The sequence below is a fragment of the Hemiscyllium ocellatum genome, chromosome 7, assembly GCF_020745735.1.
Source record: "Hemiscyllium ocellatum isolate sHemOce1 chromosome 7, sHemOce1.pat.X.cur, whole genome shotgun sequence".
Taxonomy (NCBI): domain Eukaryota; kingdom Metazoa; phylum Chordata; class Chondrichthyes; order Orectolobiformes; family Hemiscylliidae; genus Hemiscyllium; species Hemiscyllium ocellatum.
In genome coordinates, this window is record NC_083407.1 from 66,032,428 (window position 1) to 66,045,753 (window position 13,326).

The window sequence follows — 13,326 nt, forward strand, 5'->3', positions numbered from 1 at the left end:
CTTAGCTACATCGAATTCCATTTGCCACATTTCTGCCCAGCTCTGCAACTTATCTATATCCCGCTGTAACCTACCACTTCCCTCCTCACTATCCACAACTCCACCGACTTTTGTCGCAAACTTGCTTACCCAGCTTTCAAGCCCTTCATCTAGATCATTTATAAAGATAACAAAAAGCAATGGTCCCAAAACAGATCCTTGTGGTACACTGCTAGTAACTGCACTCCAAGATGAACATAGTCCATCAACTACTACCCTCTGTCTCCTTCCAGCCAGCCAATTCCTAATCCAAACCTCTAATGTATCCTCAATGCCATACCTCCGTAGTTTTAGCATTAGCCTACCATGGGGAACCTTGTCGAATGCCTTACTAAAATCCATCTACACCACATCTACTGCTTTACCCTCGTCCACTTCCTTAGTCACCTTCTCGAAGAACTCAATAAGGTTTGTGAGGCACGACCTGCCCTTCACAAAACCATGCTGGCTATCCTTGATCACGTTATTCCTATCCAGATGTTCATAAATCTTATCCCTTACTATTCTCTTTAAGACTTTGCCCACCACTGAAGTCAGACTCACTGGCCTATAGTTACTAGGGCTATCCCTACTCCCTTTCTTGAACAAGGGGACCACATTCGCTATCCTCCAGTCCTCTGGTACTATTCCCGTTGACAATGACGACATAAAAATCCAGGCCAATGGCTCTGCTATCTCCTCCCTAGCTTCCCATAGGATCCTAGGGTAAATGCCATCAGGCCCAGGAGACGTATCTATTTTCATCCTCTCCAATATTCCCAGAACCTCTTCCCTGCATATTTCCAGGCCATCCATTCTAATCATTTGTGACTCCATATTCACATCAGCAACAGTGTCCTGTTCCTGAGTGAATATCCTGTTCCTGAGTGAATACTGATGAAAAGTATTGATTTAGTGTCTCTCCAATCTCCTCCGCCTCCACACACAACTTCCCACTACTATCCTTGACTGGACCGATACCTACCCTAGTCATCCTTTTATTCCTGACATACCTATAGAAAGCCTTTGGGTTTTCCCTAATCCTACCAGCTAAAGACTTTTCATGTCCCCTTCTCGCTTCTCTTAGCTCTCTCTTTAGATTCTTCCTGGCTACCTTATAACTCTCTATCGCCCCAACTGAACCTTCACACCTCATCTTTACATATGCCGCCTTCTTCCCTTTCACAAGGGATTCCAATTCCTTACTAAACCACGGCTGCCTCACAAGGCCCTTTACACCATGCCTGACTGGTACATACTTATCGAGGACACGTAGTAGCTGCTCCTTGAACAATCCCCACATCTCATTAGTGTTCTTCTCTTGAAGCCTGTTTTTCCAATCCACACATCCTAAGTCATGCCTCACTGCATCATAATTTCCCTGCCCCCAGCTATAACTCTTGCCCTGCGGCGCACACTTATCCCTCTCCATCACTAAAGTAAAAGTCACCGAGTTGTGGTCACTGTCCCCGAAGTGCTCACCTAATGTCCCCGAAGTGCTCACCTTCTTGTGTATGGCATCTTGCAACTGTATAACCTGAAGTTCAAATTTAACAGCCAAGTACAGTATTGAGTTGTTCAATGGATTGTCAAATTCTGATGCAAATTTTAGATAGGTCACACTTATTTACAATGTGATTTGGGAGATGACAATCTTCATGCAATCGACTGTGTAAACATATATCATCACCTCAATATTGAAGGCAGATCAGTGAAGATTCACTTGGCTGATAACCAGGTATGAAGGGACTATTTAATGAGGAAAGGATGAGTAGATTGGGTCTGTACTCATTGAAATGTTGACGAAATGAAAGGTGACCTTATTGAAACATACAAGATTCTCAGGGGACGTTCCTGTCCTTTCCCCATAACACTTGATTTCCTTACTGATTGAAAATCTGTATATCTTTTGTCTGTTACAGTTCTTGCATGATATTTTGTAAATAACATTAATTTTGCGTGTTGTCTGTATAGGGATCTCCGATATCAGGGTTCTTAGCAGAAGCAGTAATGCAGAGCCTTGACTCTGCCAACCATCCAACCCAAACTTTGGGTCCGTTACATGGATGACGCCTTTGTCATCACTAAACAAAACAAATTAGAGGAAACCTTCAAGACCATCAATAATACCCTTACTGGCAGAAAATTCATGAAAGTGAAGGAAAACAACAACAAACTACCATTCCAGATATCACAGTAGAGCGAACAGTCAATGGGGAGCTTCAAACCAGCGTCTACAGGAAAACAACACATATGGGCCAAATATTGAACTACAGAAGCAATCATCCCAACACTCACAAACAAAGCTGCATCAGAACATTATTTCAATGAGCCAACACACACTGCAGCACAGAGGAATTCAAAAAGAAGGAGTACCCAATAACACAGTCCACTGATTTCTCAGCAACAAACCCAAACAAGCAGACAAAACATGTCCAGAATCCATATCCACTCTCCCCTACATCAAAGATATCTCAGAAATGACTGCTAGACTACTCAGACCCCTTGGCATCATGGTAGCCCACAAACCCACCAACACACTAAAACAACAGCTAATGAACTTGAAAGACCCTATACAGACAACGAGCAAAACTAATGTCATTTACAAAATACCGTGCAAGGACTTTAACAAACACTACATCAGACAAACAGGCAGAAAACTAGCTACCAGGATACATGAACACCAACTAGCCACAAAAAGACATGACCCTCTCTCACTAGTATTCTCACATACGGATGATGAAGGACACCATTTTGACTGGGGCAACGCATCCATCCTAGGACAAGTCAAACAGAGACACGTAAGAGAATTCCTGGAAGAATTGCATTCCAACCGGGACTCTATCAACAAACACATTGAGTTAGACCTTACCTACTACCCCCTGAGAAAAGGAACAGGAAGTGACTTCACCACAGGAAATAATATCACCACAGGAAATGACATCACTAACCCAAAGAAACCCAAACATATAAATAGAAAGCAAGAATCTTCAGCAGTGCTTTGCCTGAGGCCCACTGAAGATGTTACCTAGTAGGATAATGAAACATCTGGAAACAAATCTTCAAGCTCAGCGAGCAAACCTACATCCAGGTCCTCTAAGAATCCTGTATGCTTCAATAAGCTCAGTTCTCATTCTTCTAAATTCCAATGAACACAGGCCTATCCTACTCAATCTCATCTCCTTGAAGTAAGTTTATACGATGTGGCAGCCATTGCAAAGACTTATCACAAGATGAGAAGAACTAGTCCTGCACATTGGCGGGTATATGACATTAAAGTAGATTAGGAATCTAGATTCAGGTGGAAAGGTAGCACTGTGAATCAATAATGACATTTCTATCTTTAGTTTTTATGGAGATTAGGAAAATCAAATTAGCAGAGATAGTCATATGGAAAAGTTCATCGAATGTATTAGAGACAGTTTCTGAGAGCAATTGTTGTGGATTATCAGGGAAAATGCTACTTGGGGTCTGTTAAGACATAGTGAGGATGGTTTAATAAATGATCCCAGAGTAAAAAAAAAACTCACCCAAGAAACAGTGACCATAACATTGAAGAATTTAAAGTTCAGTTTGAGCATGAGAAACATGGGTTGGAAACAACAGTGCTGAACTTAAATAAAGGTAATTAGAAAAAAATGAGAGTAGAGTTGGCTGGAATGGACTGGGAAAGGGGTATCTCAGAAAAAGATGGTTGAGAAGGAAGGCAGACATTTAAGAAAATAGTTCATGACTCATGGTGAAGATACATTCCAGAAAGGAAAGGGTAATTCAACCATGCTTAACCAAGGAAGTTATTTATAGAATCAAATTGAAAGAAAAACACAGACAACATGGCAAAGACATGGTCCATTAGGATTCAGAAAATTGTCAGCCTACTGTTCCATCAGGATACTTAGCTTCTCTGGTGATTGAAATTTCATTCGGTTCTCTCTGCTATCCAATTCCTGATTTGCAGCTCTCAATAGAATGGTTTTGTATCTTCTATTGTAAGGACAGATGTAAAATATTCATTCACTTCACCTGCTATTTCCTTACTATCTATTTTTCACTCCCAATTTTCACTCTCTAGAAGGCAAAACCTCACTTTACTTATTGTTTTCTTTATTAAGTATCTGCAGAATCTCTTGTGATCCATTTTTACATTCCTAGCTAGCTTCTGGCCATACTCAAGAGTTCTGCCTCAATGAACCTTCTGTTCATTTTTTATATTCTAAGCAATCACCTTACCTGTGGCTTACCTTTGCCTAGGTATATGCTATTTTCTGATGCTTTTCATAACTTGTTTAGTTAACCACGAATAATGGGTCCTACTTATAGATATTTTTCTTTACAGTTGGAATATACTTATTGTGAGTCTTCTGAAATATCCCATTAAATGTCTACGAATGCTTCACTTTTGAGATATTCCCTACCCTAATATATCAGTTCACTACAGCTAGCTCAGTTTTCATTACCCACATAATTACCCTATTTAAGGTTAAAACTATTAGTCTTAGGTCCAATCTTCTCCCTTTCAAACTGTTTATAAAGTTCTATCATATTTGGTCACTGCTCTCTATGGGTGCATTTACTCTAAGGTTGTTAATTACACTGTACCAAGTCTAACGTAACATGTTCTATGATAGTTTCTTACAACAGCATGTTCTAGAAACAATCTTGAAAGCATTCTATGAACTTATCATCCAGATCTCCATTGCAAATTTGACATTCAGTTTAGTTGCACATTATAGTCACCCATAATCATTAAGAGAAAGACTATATCTGAAAAGAATGAAATGTTTAACATATCAACTAACATGGGAACCAAGAAAGAAAGTTTGGTGATCAGCACTTTAGTTTCATTGGCATGAGGGGAGATGGAAGAAAACTAGAGAACGATAACGAAAAAAAAACTGGTTTTAAAAAACTTCCTGTAGTCAATTGTACTTACATATGTTGCATTGCTTCTTTGAATAGGACAAGGTTCATCACTGCATGCAGTTCATTATAATGCTCCAGGGCATCTGTAAGAATTCTATGTAGCTTTTTCCAACTGGTTACAGGCAAATATCTGGGTTCTCCAACACCTTGGGCAAAGTGGCAGTAAATCAATGGCTTTTGGGTTAAAATATGTTCATCAATAACCTAAAATCAGAAATAACAACATGGATTAGTAGCATTCATGTAAGATTCTTATGTTCAGCCATTAGAGTCATAGAGAAGTACAGCATGGAAACTGATCCTTCAGTCCAACTTGTCCATGCTGACCAGATATCCTAAATTAATCTAATCCCATTTGCCAGTACCTGGCCCTTTCCCTCTAAATCCTTCCTATTCATACAGCCATCTAGAAACCTTTTAAATGTTGTAATGGTACCAGCCTCCACCATTCCATCAACACACCACCCTTTGTGTGAAAAAGTTGCCCCTTTGGTCCCTTTTAAATCTTTCCCCTTTCACCCTAAACCTATGCCCTCTAGTTCTGGACTCCCCCACCCCAGGAAGAGACCTTGTTGATTTACCCTATCCTTGCCCCTCATGATTTTATAAGCCTCTATTAGGTCAGCGCTCAGCCTCCGATGCTCCTGGGAAAACAGCCTCAGGCCGTTCAGTTTCTTCCTATAGCTCAAACCCTCCAACCCTGGCAGCATTCTTGTAAATCTTTTCTGAACCCTTTCAAGTTTCACAACATTCTTCCTATGATTAAATTTAATCAAATTAGTATATGCCTAGCTAGTAGATGAGATAATAAATGATTTATTTGCCTTACATCTTTCTTTAAATTGAAAGCAAAACTTAATGGTTGAATTTTCTTCTGAACAGGAGGTCCAACTGATGGGATTCAAAATCCAGAATACAGAAAAATCCTGGGTGGCATATTCTAAACGCAGCCATGAAAGAAGTCATTGCTGGTGCTGCCATCTAAATGAAACCCCATGAATTGCCAGTGCAATCAGAGTGCGAGTAGCATAGCTGTGTCATGGTCAGTGTTAGAGAGGATGACTTAATGACAGGAATTCTGTGAAGAAAGCCAACTTGAGGCTAAAGTATCTTAAATGGTAAGTATCAAGTAGCAGTGCTACCCAGGTTCCGCTCTTCATCTGAACTTGAGGCGAAGAATCACCAGACCCAATACATTAAATCTGCTTTCTCTAGCAATTTCTGTTTTTGTTTTACAGTTCTGAATGTTGGGTCAAAACAGATTTTAAAAAGGGGGCAAATGTTTTAGCTGAGCAGTTACAGCTTCAAGATTTATTAAATTGTCAATTTGTTTCAACTTATGATCATAGTAGCTGATTTCTCATGGTATTGATCATGGATTTATAAAGATCTGAACCCCAGATCCCTTTTTACATCAACACTTCCCAACTTGTCACCATTTCAGAAATACTCTGGATTTTTCCTTTTGCAGTGAATAACTGCATTTCATTCCACACTTAAATGGCACTGACCATCTCCAACAAGACAAAATCAAACTATCATCCTTGGACATTAAACAGCATTATCATCACTGAATTCCCCACTGTCAACATCTTGGGAGTCACCATTGACCAGAAATTGAACTGAACTAGCCATATAAAAACAGTGGCTGCAAGGTCGGATCAGAGGCCAGGAATCTGCAGCAAATAACACACCTCTTGATTCACCAAAGTCTGTTCATCATCCACAAGGCACAAGTTAGAAATATGATGGAATATCACGACATTGAACAAGATTTCAGGACTCAATAATGGACCAATGTTATAGTGGGAAAAGGCTAAATGGTGCAACATTAAATGAGCACTTCATTTGCTCAGCTTTAGTCTTTGTGTTTAATTTTGAGGCAATTCTAAATTTTAAGAAATGTGGACTCAACAGAATCTGATTTTGTGCTGTATATGTGCCTTTCTCTACTTCTTTTCAATGTACGATTAGACATACTTCTGTGAGGCATGTTTAAATCTGTATAATTTAATAATTATATAATTTTAGTACTGCTTTATAATTACAGTTATTTTTTAAAGTTTGTGCTCTTGACTTGAATGACTGAAGAGTTTGTTAGACTTTGTAAACAATGTTGCTGCATTTCTATTATTTGCCAGATGTTTTAACTCTACAGATAATCCCTGCATTGTGAATGGATTCCATTCTACAGCCCATTTGCAAGTTCATTTGTTTGCAAGTCGGAATACAATGTAGGACAATATAAAGCAGCTGTTCAGTACTGGAAATGTTTGTATGTTGGATCTTTAAAATTACATCCTGTATGGGATCATGTTCATGAGCACAAACCTTCTTAATTTGGACTTTCAGAAATTAGTGAACCCTTGAATTTCTGTTATATTATCCTGAATTATTCAATAAAGCTTTAACTTGGTTGTTCGGTAATAAATTACTGCTTTAAAGCTTTTTAATTCAGTTTGCTGATAGCACTGTATCTCTCTACTGTTTATTGTGTTTTCCCACATTTTCAGAGTTTTCCCACCTTTTTATCTCTAAATGGTGGATTTCCCATCTTATCCAGAGTTTTCCCACTTTCTGAAGCCAAGATGAAATTTCCTGTTTCCAGAAAGCAAATACTTCCATGTTTCAAAGTCTAAGATACCAAGCACTCTCTTCGATGTAAATTGTTCTGTCAGACTTCAACAGATTTCTTGAAACATTATTCAATGGCAGAGCAAGCTCGAGGGGCCAAATGACTAATTTCTACTCCTAATTGGTATGTTCATATATATCTTATAAAAACATCCCCTACCACCAACAAATGGAACTTAGGTTGCCTGCTCTGTTGAGAAAAGACCTTATAAAGATTTATAAAATAATGAGGGGTATAGATAAGGTGAATAGCAGGTATCTTTTTCCTACATTAAGGGATTTCAAGACTGGGGGCATATATTTTAAGATGAGAGGAGAAAAATTTAAAAAAAACATTAAGGGCATTTTTGTTTACATAAAGCGGCTATAATGTTTAAAGGTATTCAGATAAATACATGAATAAGAAATGCTTGGAGGGATATGGGCCAAACGCAGGCAGGTCGGACTAGTTCAATTTGGGATTATGGTTTGCATGGACTGGTTGGACTGAAGGGTCTGTTTACTTGCTGTATGACTCTATAACTTAAAGACTCTTGCAAAATAAGTTGTTATTTTAGGATTGCTAATAATTTATTTTTTAAAAGAAACATATAGTTTACAGCCATGAGAAAATGGGCTTCTACATCAATGTTGATGTTTGGATACTATTCTGCACTGAGGAGAAAATTTATGAAGCGGTCATAAAAATCTGTATTCAAATGTTACAACATTACATTGTACCTCAAAGTATCTCTTTGCAGTATCCATAAGGATTTTGTAGAAGTGTTCAATATCTTTTTCTTCCATGAGTTTGTCAGCATAGACTCTGGATGATTCATGAAGCCATAAATGGATCACATCTGAAGGTAACCGAACACAATCCGAAGTTGCAAATAGTATACCCTAGAAACCAAAACAACAAGAATGCTGACAAGTCTTCTGAAAATAAAAATGATTATTTGTGAGTTTTTGTAAAAATAAGACACATCCAAAAGGACTGCCTGTAGTCTTGCTCCAAGTAAGTCACTTTGCATTTTATTTTATAATGGGAGAAACATAAGTGATATATTCTGCTGACACACCAGTACCATACGTAAAATTGATTTTTTTTTCCCCTCAGGCAATTTTCATTAGTAGACATACCTTGAAATCAACAGAAGATTAATGATGGGGATGGTTTCACCACTGATTTCAAGGTGCTGGTGTTGGACTGGGGTGTACAAAGTTAAAAATCACACAACACCAGGTTATAGGCCAACAGGTTTATTTGGAAGCACTAGCTTTTGGAGTGCTGCTTCTTCATCAGGTGATTGTGGAGAATAAGATTGCAAGACACAGAACTTATAGCAAAAGTTTACAGTGTGATCTAACTGAAATTATATGTTGAAAAAGACCTGGATTGTTTGTTAAGTCTCTCATCTTTTAGAATGACCATGTTGGTTTCAGTTCTTTCATATGTAAATCGCAAAACATTTTTTTAAAACTTACATTCTCAAGTAAACTTTAACAATTGGTGACGTGTCTACCCAGATAAGCTATTGAAGGTGTTAGCTCCGTGAGGCTGTCTGTGCCACAATGGTCAGAGTGATTCTAATCCCTGTACTTTCCAGGAGCCGAAAAACTATGTCACGTTCTTCGCAGCCTGCAACACAATATCAATGAGGATGAGCACCTTGCCAAGACCTTCCCCACTCCTCCACTTCTCACCTTTAAACAGCCACCAAACCATTGTTTGTAGGCAAACTGCCCGGCTTTCAGAAGAATACCATACAACCTTGTCATGGTAGACGCTGCAAGACCTGTCAGAGTGTTGACACTGTTACCACCATTATGCGTGGGGACAGCTCCCACCATGAACGTGGAAGGTACTTATGTGACTCAGACAACGTTGTCTATCTCATACGCTGCAGGCAAGGATGCCCTGAGGCATGGTACATTGGCAAGACCAAACAGAGGCTACGGCAATGGATGAATGGACGCCGTAGAGCAATCAACAGACAGGAGCGTTCCCTCCCAGTCGGAGAACACTTCAGCAGTCCGGAACATTCGACCTTGGACCTTTGGATGACCGTCCTCCAAGGCAGACTTCAGGACAAGCAACAATGAAAAGTGGTCGAGCAGAGGCAGATAGCCAAGTTCGGTAGCCATGGGGATGGCCCAACCGGACCCTTGGGCTCATATCACACTACAGGTGACCCCAGTGCACTATATATGCACCCTCCCACAGGCACTCATAAGTACAACGCGCCTTGCACCTCCCCCCCCCCAACACAGACACACACACACACACACACACACACACACACACACACACACACACAGACACACACACACGCATATAAGTTTGTGGGGTGAATTTGCACTTGCAGAATTACATTTTAATTTGTTCAAAAACTGCATGAATCCATGTAAGATTCTGTAAATCCGTTTTTTAGATTAGAATCAGTCTGAACATCGTGGCACAGACAGCCTCACAGGGAGCTAGCACCTTCAATACCTTACCTAGGCCGACATGTCACCAATTGTTAAAGTTCACTTGAGAATGTAACTTTTAAAAGAAGTTTTGTAATTTACATATGAAAGAACTGAAACCAACATGGCCATTCTAAAAAATGAGAAACTTAACAAACAATTCAGGTCTTTTTCAATATATAATTTCAGTTACATCACACTGTAAACTTTTGCTATAAATTCTGCGTCTTACAATCTTATTCTCCACAACCACCTGATGAATGAGGAGCACTCTGAAAGCTAGTGCTTCCAAGTAAACTACAACCCGGACTATAGCCCGGTATAATGTGATTTTTAACCTTTCACCATTGAAAAGGCCAAATACTTAACCTCATCATTAGTATCTTGGGAGTCATTTGACTCCATGCTAAGCTGCCAACTCAATACCCGCTTTATCTCAAAAAATAACTACCTCCACTTCAAACCCAATGCATTGCTAATCTCTGTCTTTGTTACCTTTAAGCTTCATTATTCCATTGTTCTCCTTCCACATTCCCCAAGTTTCAGTTCAGCCAAAACTCTGCTGCCTGTATGCTAACTTGCAGAAGTCCTGTTTACTCATTATATATGCACTTACTCCTGCTCCTGCGATGGGTCATATATTAAAAATTTCATTCTCATTTTAAACTACACTAATTCCCTGTCTTTATAAATTACATCATTCCTGAGATTTGTGTAGCCCCTAATTTAGTTAATCTACGAGTGGCAACCATACCTTTAGCTGTCCAAGGTCCTCAACTCTGAAACTACTTCCCTAAATCTCCCTGGCTCCTAACTTCTCTCTGATCTTTTAAGGTACACTTGCTTAGCACTTAGCCATTGCTATAGTCAAGCTTTGGTCACATGCCCTAATAGCTCCTTGAAGTCAAATGTTATTTGATAACACTCTAAAGTCTTGGAATATTTCACCTCATGAAAGGGGCTACATCCATTTAAAGTGGTGTTGATTGACACTTGAAATTTTTGGCATCTACAGAAAATCAGAAGCAACCCTGCGGAAATAATTGGCTTTTTCTCACTTTTAACAGTTATATGTTATGGAACATTTGCTTTTATCAATCATGCATAAGGTATAAAAGCAAGGAGATAATGTTGGAATGTACAGAGCATTGGTCAAGCCATAACTGGAGTCATTTGTACAGTTCTGGTCACCTCACTACAGGAAGGATGTGATAGCACTAGAGTGAGTGCAGTGGAGTTTCACAAGGATGGCTTGGGATGGAGAAATTGAACTATACAGAGAGACTGGATAGGTTTGGATTGTTTTGTCTAGAGTAGAGAAGACTGAGGTGTATAAGATTACGAGGGGTATGGACAGAATGAATGGACAGCAGCTGTTGGTTGAGGGGTCAATCATGAGGGGGCACAATTTTAGGGTAAGAGGCAGGATATTTAGAGGGGATTTGGGAAATAACTTTTTCATTCAGCGGGTGGTGGGAATCAAGAATGCACTGCCTGGGAAGGTAGTAGAGGCCGGCACCTTACAACCTTTAAAAAATATTTGAATAAGACTTCAAATATCAAAGCATTCAGGAATATAAGATGAATGCAGTGAATTGGGATTAGCACACTTTTGGTGGGAATTATGTTGATGCAGACTTGATAGGCCAAAGGACCTTTTCTGCAATGTATGAATCTATAAATCTAAGTGTTGTCAAGACATTTCATGTTTAATATTCTGTGTTATCTATGTTTTATTTAAACCATCATTGATTCCAATGAAAAGAATATATCTCATCTTTCAAGGAAATGAAAAATATGACACAAAGTGTGTAAGCATCACAAGGGTGACTGATTTATGGGGACCTCTGCTGGGAATAGGATGACAGGTTTAGATAAAAATACAGCATCAATTACCACATCGCTCCTGCTCCTAATATGGCCAAAACCATTTACGATACAGGGTGGCTAGATCACACAGCTATTCCTGATAACAATATGTCTGTTTTGGGTCCAATGCCAATTATAAAACCCTAACATATTTCTGAGACAACAGAGCAGGCATAGTGTCAAAAGGGAGAGAATATACAAATTGTTAAACAACTTCATTAGTGGACTTTAAAGGTTTTGTGGTTGGACCATGGCAAATTACTCAGGAAACAGGTAAATAAATATTTTGCTTGTGAGGTTGTCCTCTAAAACTTACAGAATTAATGACTCAGAACCACTGAGCTATTGTTTATGCTGAGTTGTAGGATATAAGGTGTTGTATCATTAGGGAATATTACATCATTTAGCGCACAATGCCCATGATTTTGTCTCAGGTTTCCCTGGCCTGTAAATTTCCAAAAGATCTCCAAAAATGTAAAATATTGATAGGTTCCTGGGAGTATATTCTTAAGTCTGTCAGTATTTCTTTTGACTTACCTTTATCTATGCTTAAAATGTCAGTAACTACAATGTTATTTTATACCCTGAAGTGTTCTTAAACATAACAATGTTTTTTTTTCCCTCCCCAGTCACCAAACCACTATCTCTGGTAACGACAATGTTTAGATATTTCCTAATCAACCTGATCAGAGATGTGATTACACATTTCTGGAGCAGATGGGACTTGACCCTGGGCCTAGCTTGTTCAGAGGTAGGGACACTACTACTGTGCCACAAGAAACACTCAATTACAATGTTTTCTTTTTATTTCCATACACAGAAGTGCTATTATGCACGACTGAGCAGCTTACCCACAATCAAAATCACTATTTTTTTTTTCTTTTAACCACCACCAGTAATCATCCATGTAGCCAAACAAATATTTACAAGCAAATCACATCATGGGCAATGCGAGTCATCAAAAGTGAGGGCGGGGGAAAGGTGAGGGGGATGTGGCAATTACAATGTTCAATTTTTTAAAAAATTGTTTTAATTGAACCTATTTTTAAAATCAACCTGTTCAGAGATATCATTACACATCTCATTGGGAGGGAACAATGGCCTCCCAAGTCCAAGAGGAGGTACACTATCACTGCGCCATAAGAGGGCTCCATTTTAACATTTCAATATTTTTCTAACCAACCTGCTCAGATATATTATTACAAATCTCTAGAGAAGGTGGGACTTAAACCTGGGCCGACTGGTTCAGAGGTAGGAACATTAACACCACACCATTAGAGTCCACACTACAATGTTTACTGAATGATTTTTTATTTAACCAATCTGTACAGAGACATTATTACACCTCTGGAGCAGATGGGACTTGAATCTAAGCCTCTCAGTCCAGAGGTAAGGACTCTATCTCTGTACAACAAGAGGGCCCCAATGGTA

General features: G+C 39.1%; 1 protein-coding gene across 1 annotated transcript in view; it reads right to left on the reverse strand.

Annotated features, from left to right (window-relative positions):
- Positions 1–13,326, reverse strand: part of dnah9l (dynein, axonemal, heavy polypeptide 9 like) — a 429,781-nt gene that overhangs the window by 180,570 nt on the left and 235,885 nt on the right. The window contains exons 51-52 of the mRNA XM_060828114.1: positions 8,296–8,457; positions 4,952–5,145 (exon numbers count right to left, since the gene is read on the reverse strand). Of these exons, the coding sequence (XP_060684097.1) occupies positions 4,952–5,145; positions 8,296–8,457 (356 nt within the window). The remainder of the gene's footprint in view (positions 1–4,951; positions 5,146–8,295; positions 8,458–13,326) is intronic.